This window comes from Pleurodeles waltl, chromosome 3_1 (genome assembly GCF_031143425.1).
Source record: "Pleurodeles waltl isolate 20211129_DDA chromosome 3_1, aPleWal1.hap1.20221129, whole genome shotgun sequence".
In the NCBI taxonomy this organism is placed as follows: domain Eukaryota; kingdom Metazoa; phylum Chordata; class Amphibia; order Caudata; family Salamandridae; genus Pleurodeles; species Pleurodeles waltl.
Window position 1 is genome coordinate 1,586,833,716 of NC_090440.1, and position 13,277 is coordinate 1,586,846,992.

Sequence of the window (13,277 nt, forward strand, 5' to 3'; positions counted from 1 at the left end):
GCGTACTGAAAACATGCTTTCTGTGCTTGTAAGGACGCGGGGTCCTCAAGGGGATGGGATTAAGAGAAAGTAGGGATTACACCTCGGGATCGCGGGTAAAATGATGGATTCCTAATCTCTTTTGGAGTTACAGTATCAGGCAGTGAGAAGAGAAATTAATAGAAAGGCCAGGTAGATGGCATAGTCTCATTATAGAGCAGGTACCGTAGCTCATTGGGATAAAAATGAATTCATTTGCTCTGTTTGTGTCTTACCTCTTGGCTTGTGTTTCAGTGGCTCAACATGTTGTGAAACGTAGAAAACACACCATAAGGAACAGCAGAGACACCTATGAAGTTACTGTGTGCCCACATATTGAGAGTCACTTGGAAAAGCTACAGGTACATCTTTATTCATAAAAATGTGTTTTCAAGTCCATTTTATTGATATTATAATGATTTGCTTTTTAGGGACTTCTGTTTATATTACTGATTTCCCTTCATTAGTCTACCATACTTAAGCCAGTGCTGAAGGCTGTCTACCTTTTAGACAGTGACCCTCTTCTAATCTGGTGTTTTTGACTTTTGATTCTGTGTTTATTTCGGAGCCTGTAATGCGCCTGACTTCCCTTCTGCTTCCTCTTGTCAACATCTCTGGGCTTGGGGATTGCCCTCTAGGTTTGTTGCATAAAACAGCAAATTGGTGATGGGAGGAATGCTTGCAAATAATCTAAACTTAAAACAATTGCTGTGTGTAGCATTCAAAACCCTTGTTTTTTGCCCACTATTCCAGTCCAGACAGAGGCCCACCAAGTGATCATAGCTATACCTGACCGACTAAGGCTAACAAACTGGGCGGGGCTGTTTGTGCTCTCATCTGGAGTGGGTCTCATCGGACAGTTTGGAATGGACTGCATCCATGTGGAGCAGGGCCAGCACTGATTTACTAAGATGGGCCTCTCTCTGGAGTGGCTCATTGGACAAGAAAGGCCTAGTATTCCTCCCATCAACATTTATGATCCCAGTGCGTGTTGGCCACAAGCTGCGGTGGCCTATCTGCTTTGCCAAGTGGTTCTGGATGCATTCTTTATTGGCTTAGGTCCTATTGAGTTATTGCTGCCAATTTTGCCTGGACTCCTGTATCGGGAAGTCAGGTCTAATGCAGTGTTTAATGTATGTTTATTTCTTTTGTCTTTCTGCCTTCTGTGTAATAATGGTCCCACTTTTACACTGGCCCCGGGTCCGTTATCAGCTCTGTCAGTCTGTGGTCTGCTGTCCCCTTGTTTGCTTGTACCTGCTTTTTCTTCTGTGTAGAGCTTCTGGCCTTTGAATTGGGCAATCAGCATCTTTTACAGAGCCTGCACATGTGGTTCTTCATTTCCTAGTGACTAATTTCTCTGCCTTTCATTCTGTTCCTGCAGTGTTCTGGGTAGGGCATGCTCATTTGTGTACTTAGAGGTGTGGCCGTCTCTGCGTCACTTCCTACTCTTTCATCTCTTTCTGCTTCTCTTGCTTGGGCTGTCGGTCCACTGAGGGTGCTCGATCCTTGAGACTCGGCTGGTGTACATGCATTGCTTTTTATAATGTCCGTAGTACTCCCTGCATATGCACAACTTAGTTGGTTGCTTTGCATTCAAGAAGTTATGTACCTTTCATTTATTTGATTGGATATAAATGTGTTGTTGCATGTCTGCTCCATAGGACCCCTTGTCATGCGTACCTCAAGTATATGAAAGTATCAGCTTTATAAGTGGCAATTGGTCAGTCAGAGCACTACAGTTATAACCATTGTGATCTTTAAATAACTTTACATGGTCTTAGTTTCAAGTAAAACAAAGTGTATTTACTGCGGTATTTCAGAAAATTTCACTCATGAGCTTTTCTTATCCATATATATCCTTTTTCATATATGCAGCGTATCCTTAAGATGGCCAATTATGTTTCAAATCTTCCATTCCATAAAAAAACCTGTCTCTATCAACAGTCCAAGTGCATTTCAAGCACTCCTGTTCTTCCTCATATGGCTGAATCATAAGTCATCTGTAACTCAAACAAGCATTGGCACAGACTTTAATTTTCACCAGTGTGAGATCTGTTGGCTTTGTCATTTTTTTTTTTAACATGTTGCATAGCAGCGACAGCTGTTGTGCAACATGGCTTAACGTAAGAACAAAAACGCTATGCTGCAGCCAGTGTTGAGTGGAGGGCGGGATGAGCTAGCAGGACAGCAGACATATGGAGTCTACAAGAGTGCATGAGCCACACTGGAAAAAGAGTACTTGCAGGAGCCTGAGGCCAGTCGACGGACACTGGCAGCAGACAGGAAGATGTATTTGGTGCATGCTCCACAGGAAGGACACAGAGATTCCCCAGGTGGAAGTTGAGAGGAGGAGGAGTTCTGTGCAGGCGAAACCTAAAAATTATGGGCATTGTAGTTCATGTCCTTCTACAAATGTTAAAATTTCTGAGCTCATAGAACAGCTACATGGCCATTCCCTAAAGCTAGAAACGTTTAATTATGAGTACTCTTCTTTCCTGTTCCCCATGAACATATTTGTACAAAATAATCTCAAATTATTTACCTGTCTCCATTGACAAGACCTCTTTCCTCATTTCACTAATTGTCCATATTATGATATACATTTTAGTAATCATGCCTGTTTTGCCAAGACTTATAACTTGGATTCCTCTCTTAATGTTATCAGAAACTTTTCCCATTTATATTTTGTCCAAGCTGTATGTAGTTGCCGGTATTTTACTAACATTTCATGTTCTGACCTTGCATGTACTATTTTTCTGTGTTTTTGTTTCATAGTACAACCAATTTCTTCCTTCGTTCTTGTCTTTGATGTCAGTGTAGACCCCTCGGTAAAAAAAGAAATCCCGGCGGTTCACTGTTACCAATCTATAATTCCATGTATCTTCTCTGTTGTTTCTGCCATTGACTATTCAGGTGCCCTTGGCATTGCATTCCTCTTCACAATGCTTTCTGAAATAAAGCCTTGCTTTGAATTGATCCTATGCCTGGGAGATGAGAGGTGATGCTGATAAACTGTTGTCTTCCTAGGGAGTCCCCCTTGTCTGCCTTACAGGCTGGTTTTATCCTTCAAAGCCCGCTGTCTGTGCCACTCCAGGGTCTTTCAACATCCTGCATCTACTTTAACTGTGGTGCTGGTGAAAGGACTACTAAAAAAACTCTTACAAACAACATTTTATGCATGCCAACTACCCTTGTAATTTTCAGCATATGTGCCAAAATGAAACTTCTTTAGTCAGGGAGGTAAATTAAAATATTTTATAATTGTAACTTTGTGAAAATGATCCATTGAAAGTCGAATGGGAAATTGTAGCCTTTGCAAGCTTAGGGTCAGATGTAAAAAACATTTTTGTTGTTTGTAACGGGCCATTTGTACCTGAAAAAATGCTTTTTCTAATGTACAAAATGCGATTCAGTACCGAATCGCATTTTACATTTGTGATTCGGTATTTGGAAGTGGCATGTTTAGTGCGTTCTTTCCAAATACCAAATTGGTATGGTATGCATTACTGTTTTGCAACCAATTTCTGGCTGCAAAAGGATAATACTTCATCACTTTTTTTAAACTGGTGGTAATCCATTGGCAAATGGGAAGAGGTCCCCTGGTCACCCCTTCCCCTCTGAAAATGTTAAACAATATTTTTTTGGATCAGTGGGACCGCTTCCTACTCTTAAAAACATGAAACTGCAATGTTGAATTTTTTTTTCTTTTAAATGCATCCCATTTTCCGTTTTTAAGGAAAAAAAAGAAAAGATTGCTTTATTAAAAGCAGTCACAGATAATGGTGGTCTGCAGACTTCAGCAAGCCACCATCCCTGGGATGGCTGTGGTTCCTAATGGGTTGCAGTTTGAGACCTACCTCTTTAATGTGCATGAGGTAGGTCTATTTGCGACCTACTAGGAACCGCTAATGAAAATCAATAGTTTCATACATTAGGAATATTGATTTCCTAATTGCGATTCTGGGAGTAGAAGAATCGTAATTAGGAAATCTGTATTCTTAATGTTGGTACATCTGGAATGTAGTTTCTGTTTCACTATTTGTGACCCATACGAACGAACAGTCCTTGTTTCATGAGAGCCGCCTCGTGGTTTCAGAGATGGAACAGAACAACGGATCTCTTCGGCGTAAATACAGTTTGACTTTAGAGGTCGTTTACCTCAGCAGCGTTTTTGTCATCAATTGAGATGTCTAACGAGATAAACAGACAAACCAATCAGTGTCTTATATTTTGAAGTTCTTGGTACTCACTACATTTGTCCCGTAAACTAGCAAGAATTGCTTAAGCATAATTGTGAAAATTGCAGTTACAACTTTCTGAACCATTTTTGGTCCACTCGCGCCATCATGTGGAAAATGACAGTAAAGCGCCTATATATTTTTTTTACAGCAGTGTAGTAACAAAAGGTTTTCATTTTCACATATTTATTAAAATGCATACCTCCTCATTTCTTTATTACAATTTTTTTGGTATAAAGAATATAATTTATATATCCATGTATTTTATTGTATCGAATTGACGGCTGTTTGCAACCTCTTCTTGTATGTGCGGGGATATTTTCACATTGCAATAACATGGATTCGTGTTTTATCACCTTTATGTTACTAGTGCATGTGTTCTTAAAGCACATATTTAAAGTCTTTATTGTCCACTACTGTAAACTATTCTAGTATTCTTGCACTCAGTTGACGAATTGTGCTTTCCACACACAATTTAAAAACCGGAGAAATTGTGACAAAAATACAATTCAAAAGGTAATTAAAAAAAAAACTTTGGGGGAAATTTCAGTTTTAATATTCTTCCATTGTCACGGCGTTTACTTGGTTCGTGCGAAATTTTGCACATCTTACGATGTCTATGTGTACAAAATCCATTAGGAAGTGATCGTATCCATTACATGGCAAAAGTAAAATTTGGTCGAGTTAGTATATCACCTTAGTTTACTGAACTAGGTAAATCCGGCTTACCTAAATCTGTAGTTTATGTAAGCGGCCGCAGGTGTTAATTTAGAAATCTTCAAAATTGCCAGTGGTCTTTGTTCTAGTTCGCGATCAGTCAATTTTAGCAGGCAGATTGTGTCTAGAATACTTGTTATAAAAAATATGAGAGAATATATATTGTGACTAGATGTTCTGTTCGGTGCTTTGCTTATTGTTCTTATTTTATGTTCTGTTATCAAGAAGCAGGAGTTAATAATGTATATTTCTCTTTTAACTCTATCATAGGTATTCCATTGGTGTTTCATGCTCACATACTCTCACATACTCACATGCTCTCCGTATGGTGTAGTTTTTCTTAGGAGTACTGGGTGACCAGATTCTGCATTCAGTGCATCGCGTGTTGCAAATCCTGTTTCTTTGAGCGTATTAATGTTGTCGCCCTACTATCTCCGATTGTTAATTCATTCACAAAACTATCTCTCTTTGCCGAGATTCATTTCCAACTCTATAACAATGCATTTAATATCAAGGTACTTAAAGTAACCCATTGGCATTTGCTTATATCCTTTACAAATTTAAAAAATATTTTCAGTGAATACAGCCTGGTGTGAAGTGTTGCATATAGTCATACTTAGGTGGACAGCATACACATTCCAAGTTTCAAACTGAAGTTTCAGAATATAGAGGCACAGACCAATAGCCTATTACGCCACTTGTTTTTACAAAAAGAGCTGGCTCTCAAAAATGACTTTCTCATGTGAGAATGCAAATGAAATTATCCTCAGTTACATTTATGAAAGTTCTACATACCTTGCAGATAAAGGACCAGATGTACATAGGTTGCTTCAGGTCGCAAATGGCCCGATTTGCCAAATTGGGCCGATTGTGACCAGAGAAATGCTGTTTTCTATGTACCAAACATATTCTGCACTTTGGTAACCTCCTATTGAATCGCAAAGTAGTTTAGCAATTAAGTATTAGTAAGGGGTGTGTTAAGGGTGTCCCTTCCTAATAGCGACTTCAAATACGTGGTAACCCATTTCTCTAGGGGACCCCTTCCCCTTTGCGAGTGTTTGAGAAAAGGTTTTTTACATTTTTTTACAAATGCAAAGAAGACTGTTCAGTTTTCTTTTTGAAACGCATCCATTTTTCCCTTAAGGAAAATGGGCTGCATTTAAAAAAAAAAAAGAAAAGCTGCTTTATTTAAAAAGCAAACACAGACATAGAGGTCTGCTGTCCTCAGTAGGACACCATTCCTGTGTTTTTTTTAGCGATTCCAAATGCCTCATGAATATGGATGAGGTAGGTCAGCTGCAACCCACTGGGAATCGCAAATGGTGTGAAACAAACTGTTGTACATAGCTGTTTGCAATTTAGCTATTAGGAAATCGCAAATGGAAGTCTACGTACATCTGGCCCTAAATCTGTAAAAACTATCCCACACCCCTGAGATTATGTATTCTCATGTTGTATTAATATGCAGACTCCTAATGTGGGCTAAGAGATGCTAGTGGCCATGAGCTGGCTACTACCCACTATGTCAGTAACCCATCTGACTGATAAATTATACATTTACTTTCATACACACTAAACTTCAATTATTGTTAATAAACCATTACTAATATTTTCTTTCTTTATCTTTATTGTAAAATACATACAAATATGTTTCCATTAAATATATATACATCTTTCCTTTTTTTTATATATATATATATATATATATATATATATATATATATATATATATATATATATATATATACACACTTTCCTCCTACTTCAAGGAAGACAGGCACTCCAAGAATGAGTGAAGTTGCAGCATTTATTTCTTCCAATCAGTGGAAACAGGAATGCGTTTTGGCATAACTCTGCCTTTGTCAACCTGTTTGCCGCCATGTTTGCTTACATTTTATACAGTCACATGACCTCATCGGCAAATGTCCTTACCAACAATAAACAATCCATTTTAACATTTCTCAATATGTCATTACACAGCTGGCATGAATTATGCATAGTACCTGCGTTATTGAGCTTCTCTTGTTACACTAATCCTTTTGAGTTTAGCTTTCGTGAAACCGTCCAAATATTCCATAACGAGGTAGATGGTTACAAAATTACCAGTATGCGTGTTCGTGCAACAGCCATCAATGTCTGTGAAAATATATGATGATCTCTAAATTATTATTATCATGCTTGCTCAAATGAAAAATACCTATAAAGTTTTGTACTTTATAAACAATCTAAGATTATTTCACAATAACCTGTTACACGACAAAATATATATATAATCAGCTCCTAACATCCAGAGCCTCTCAATACACACTCCTCCCAGGCTCGGTCAGGAATACAGCACAATCTGGTGTCTCACATGACGCTTGTTTACAACCGCCAAAAATGCATGATGCTAACAAACAGTCTAAGCCTTTCCGCCAGTGCCTTCAACTGGGTCGTAGAGTCATGCAAATAGAGTGTACCATTTAAAGGGAACTACCCCTCCAATACCGCCACCCTCCATTGAAAAAAGGCTAGACAGGGCACATATCATCCTGTAGCCTGAAGTGAGGTCAAAATCATCATTCAGTATGACTTTTCCCAGTCTCATAATCGAGTGCACACTTCCTAATATGTCCAATATTGAAACCCAAATTCATAACATTTCCAATGAACTACATGGTTTTAGTTAAAATATATTCCCATATGTTCACGGTTTTGAAAGAGACTTAAAATTCCTAAGTGTCACTTATCAATGCTCATTCCTATTAATGCAAGCACATTTTGATTGCATATACGGTAAAGTACAAGAATAAAAATGTTGAACATACAACTTCCACGTGAAACCTTGAGAACATTGTTATGTGACACTGGCTCACTGGCAAATAATGTTTGTGGCATGTTTGTGGCATGTGTGTGTGTGTGTGTATATATATATATATATATATATATATATATATATATATATATATATATATACATATATACATATATATATATATATATATATATATATATATATATTTTTTTTTTCTATTCGTAACTTCTTTTACATACATGAAAGGCACTGTCTGTCATCCATAGATGAATATCGCATACTGTCCATATCTCCTGTGATTTTAAAACAACACGTCATGTGCAACACAGCCATAAGCAACGTGTTTGACAGTAAACAAACCACTTCTTCGTGGCTCGTGATGGTCTAGAAGATTCCTCTTATGGGTGGTTCGTATGTAACAATCGCAGGATGCAGTCTGCTTTTACAGCTAATCTGTCTAGTTATAGACACATCTCATCGTCCAAGGTTCAAATATCTCTTAGTCAGTTCCTTCTGTTCTCCTGGCACAATTCCTTAAAAACACTTGCTGCCAACGTTCTTAGTCTTACCAATCACAAACTTCCATCAAACACTTTCTGCCAACATTCTTAGGGCCAGATTTACAAGGCCCTATTGCCACTAGAGCGTCACTTTTAGTGACACTCCGGTGGTGCTAATCACTGCGCCGTATTTCCACTTTTTGTGGCTTAATGCCACCTTGTAAACAGAATCCCTTCACATGCAGCACTTTGCGTGGAAAGGGCGTGCAATGGGTGTTGCTGTGGGCGTGCCACAGCAACACCCATTGCATTTTGATGCTGCCTCAGATGTACAGGTTTTTATAAACCTGAGGCAGTGCCAAAATCTAACACTACCCCAGGGGTGGCGTTAGCATGGCGCAACGAGGAGAAGTCCTTTAATTTCTCCTTGTTTTTTGCTCTTTGTGTGTGTGCTGCATTCTGAAGCTCATATAGAAAGAACAAAAGGCCATTGAAAACGGCTCCCTTCCTGCAAAAAAACAAACTCTCCCACAGCGCAGCCATCCTTGCACCATGGCGCAAGGGTGGCTGCATTGGTGCTCGGCAGCTAATTTAGCACCGGTGCAGGGGGCAGCACGGGGGTGCGCCAGCTCCGTCTTTTTCTCATAAATCTGGGCCTTAGTCTATACCAATCTCCCACCAAATTATTAGTCTTTTTTCAATGAATCATTTTATTTTCCTCATATGTAGTCGCAAACCAACATGGCCACCTCACCTGGACTTCCATTCTTAACCCAACAAATATATGTCGACTGTCATGGCATCTAAGGAGACCAGCCACATCACACAATCCCTTTTAATGCAGTGCGTTTTACACACGACATACGTCTATAGTAGCGTTCAGATACGTTCTTACCTTACTCACAATAGGCAAGAGTAGTTTATCTATGTATCTAAAGATTTCCAGTAATCATTCAGATACTCAAGACTGTGGGCCTCGCATGTGGGGGCCTAATTATGTGCCTTTTTGGGAGAATGTATTAGGTTTCAAATCTCAGCGTGTCACAAAAGAAAAAGTCTCGGTCGGCTCTGTAATGTAAAGCTCCAGCTACATATTTTCTGAGTAAATTGGACAGTTCACACATAAATTGTGCTTGGTTGTTTTGGAGGATGGGTTTCTGTGCCAGTTAGCTGTTTCTGTTCCTCATTCAGATAGTCTTGAGTATAAAGAATAACTAGATTACCTGTTACCTGCTCTTCTTAATTTTTTGCACAATACAACATTTCTGTAAATCATATTACGCATTTTGAAATCATTTTTCCATGTTCTGTGAAAAAATTTCCTTTACACTCATGAACTTAGTCACCTACATTGCTGATAAATGTGGATTTGACTGTTAAATCAGTATCATGTATCGCCTTCATTACAGCACCTATATCAGATGCCACATTGTCAAGTGAATATTAATTGCTCTCTTGTAAAGATACCAGAAGCCGGTTCTTTAACATTTTGTTTACACAATTCTTGGCGGTACTTCTAATTGTGTTTTGTGAACTTGTGTGAGAAGTCCTCTCTACTTTGTGCCTTACGTAGCATTTTTCTTCATTTTTTTATGTTCCTATTTTTCAGCAACTTTCTTTAACAGTGCTTTTGTCTGCTGCGAGAGCATCCCCAAATTCCTTTGCTTGGCCACCGAATGTAACTACAGATCTTAATTTTCTGTAAGATGTGGTATAATTGTACTGTTTCCTCACTTAGGATATTCATTATTCTTATTTGCTTGTCCCGACTCCAGCCCCATGCGTTGGTGTCTGAAACATCCATATTTGTTTATATTGGCCATTTTCTTTGACTACTCATATGGCCACTCTACATCATTGATGATGTTCCTTGGAGCATAATGTATTATTTTGCTAGCTAGATCATTAGTGACATCAATAAAAACTTACTGGGATGCTGTACTGTACACTTCACTCAGTAACCCTCTGTCCATATCCAGAAAGCTCTGGATGAATGCGTGACCTTTGACTTCACTTTTTGCCAAGTCCCCACCCCTCACAACTCGTCTGCCTACTGCCCGTGGCTATGCGAAGTAGACTCTGGGCAAAGCATGTTGTCTTTGGCCATAGCATGTATCAAGTATTCGCCCAGCGTCCATTCCAGACACTTGTATGCATATGCTCTTTGGCTTAGTGCAGTGGATTATTGTTGCATCATTGGGCACATATCCATTCCACATGCCTACTGAATGCTTTGTGCGAAGGGCAGAGGGTGTGCCATTATGCCCAAAAATTTGCCCTTCTCTCCCCAAATCCCCAACATTACCTTCACTTGTACCTTGCACTCAGTTTCCTCCTTTCAGCATTAACTGTAGACAACCCCATTATTCATGGCCATTAGTCTTGTACACAGGGTCCTTGGTACAGGGTGTGGCATTTGGCTAGGCCCTACGCCCAACCCCCTCTTTGTGGAGCCTGCTGTACACAACTTTTGCCATGCACAGCTGGCTGCTCGCAAGGGATGTGCCCTTTATCCACAACCTTCCTGCAGTCCTTTTTCCTGCAGAATCATTTGAAAGACTGCAAAGCCTGAAATGGTCAACAGAACTTTCTTTGACATTGAGATTTATATAGTTTAAGTTGTGCTTCCTAAATAGCTCACAGACTAACCATCCAGAGACAGATTAGTGAACCTGTTGGTCCAAGTACATAAAACATTAAAGGGTTCATTTAAACTTCAGCAGCTGAGGCACTTACTTCCCTTCTGTGCATTTGTCAGTGCAATGTTTGCATAGAAGGCATAGGACTAAGCAGCAAAAGAAGTCCTGTTGCCTTTGCCTTGCTCGGCATACTTTGGTTCTCTTCGAGTGAGTAGGAGAAAAGATAAATTGTTTCCTTTTTGTGAGGGCCAGGCATTCCCTTTCCAGCCTGACCTGGAAAAATATATTTTGGAAGGACTGTCCTTATAAGATGGGTCTTCCAAGTGCTTTGATATATGGAGCTTTCTCTGAAGATGGTTGCTGGTATGTCGGTTGTGGGTGGGCTCTGTGCACTGCAGCTTCACTGACTTGGGAGCGATTAGTTAATCTGTAGGTTTATGCATCATATTGTCTCACTTTTTCCATATTAATATGCATTTCTAATTCGTAGTTGATTCATGGAGACTGCATACTCTTTAAACAGTTACGTCTTTGGAATGTGTAAATACAGCACTGTTCCCTAAATAATTAGAAAAATGGTTTTGACTTTGCATGCATAATAGAAAAAAATAAACAAGATTAAAGTATCACAATTCAAATTTTTTTCCACAGATATTTTCTGGAATTGCGAAGAGGACTGTCCTTCTGACAGGCGTGAGGAACGTTGGGGAGGAAGAAGAAACCATTCAAGACTTAATTGAGATTTTTTTTCAGAAACCTAGTAACGGAGGTGGGGAAATACTAAGTATCAAATACGTCTCAGACGATTCAGTAACAGCATATTTTGAGGAAGAAGACTTGAAAGCAGAATAAACTACAAAAATCACAATGTAGCAGACTGCAGTAAGATGCACCAAAATGTCACCTCTTTAATTAGTCCTCTTTTTCTACTCATAAAATGCGCAAAAATGCTAATGCAACATGTGATCTAGACTAAAAAACAAAATGATCTGTAAACCCAAAGAACAAAAAAGTGGAAATATACAACTGTTTGGTTTCTGAGTACCACCGGAATGTGGGAAGACATTTTGTTTAAGGCTTAAAATTGTATTAACTTGATTTTGTTAATTTGATATGTTGTTTCTTACATTATGCAGCCTTATTGGATTTCTTTTGAAATATCACGTGATTTGCTCCAGCCACCACATTTGACAACAGTAATTATCAAGTACCCAACACCCTAATCAATAGTGTTAATATAAGTTTGAGTCTGTAATTACAAAAGAAGGCAGTTATTGGCAGGCATTGCCGACTCACCAACTGCAGCACTCAATGAAGACTTCTTTTCCCACATGGCCTCCAACCCATCCTATCGTGCAGTGTTTGTTGGTTGCCATATTAGTTGGGGAAAAGATTGACCAGTTTGAATGCTATCATGTTCTATTAAGAAACGTTTATCCACAGCGTGCTTTTGTGCATCTTTACAAAAAAAAAAAAAGTTTCAGCTTTTTTCCATACCATATAGTCAAGAACAAGAAATGAAGGAATGTCATTAAAATGCATTAACAAAGAAAGAAAGCAAATAAACAAAACCTATCTTTATCAATTGTTGGTATTCATAAAACTGGCTGCTGTTAGATTGATCCTTATGCTTTTGGAGATGTGAGAATTCCTGCATAAATCCAACAATTTGTGCAGCAGCAATTGGTGGATTTTGTTTGAAAAAAATGGCCTCTTCTTTTACCAGATGATTTGCCACCTCTACTTTCATATTAAACTTACACTAGCAGTATTTGTGATCAAGGACTCTGGCCTTACAATTAAATTTACTCTTCAGAGCATATTATTAAAAAATGTAATGGTTATTTTGCACCCCTAGAATACATGCATTAGTGAATGTTACTCTCACGGTATGCCCCATCAAGTTTAGGGATGTTGGATAGTGGGTTAATTATTACCACCAGCAGTGAGAAGAAAGCTTTTTCCTTAAGTTATGTTGCTGGTTAAGAAGCATTTAGATCGTCCTATAGTGTGTGATACTTTACAGTTAATTGTAAAGTGGTGTGGGCTTTACAACACTGAAATACATTATCTCCATACTGCTGCTTACAACATTTCAGTGGTCTCCTGATCAAGCACCTGGTTAATTTGCATAGGAAATGTCCCATGAAATCTTAGGAATGATTTGCTTCTTCACCAGTAATGCAGTTGTCTGTTGAATTGTTGAAAATGCAGAAGGCACTCTGGATTCTGCTGGGATGGGCTGCAAATCCAAGAACCCAGACCCTGTGCTTGTTATACCCACGAAGCTCTTTGCCGCCTGCGAACATCATGAGGAACTATATGTGAATGAATATTGTCATTTCTTTTACCTTCATCTCTGAAGTGTTTA

At 38.9% G+C, this 13,277-nt stretch overlaps 1 protein-coding gene across 1 annotated transcript in view; it reads left to right on the forward strand.

Moving 5' to 3' along the window:
* Positions 1–12,487, forward strand: part of NMI (N-myc and STAT interactor) — a 123,184-nt gene extending 110,697 nt beyond the window's left edge. Inside the window, exons 8-9 of the mRNA XM_069225215.1 lie at positions 274–380; positions 11,558–12,487. Coding sequence (XP_069081316.1) covers positions 274–380; positions 11,558–11,758 — 308 coding nt within the window. The 3' untranslated portion in view covers positions 11,759–12,487. The remainder of the gene's footprint in view (positions 1–273; positions 381–11,557) is intronic.
* Positions 12,488–13,277: the final 790 nt, after the last annotated feature.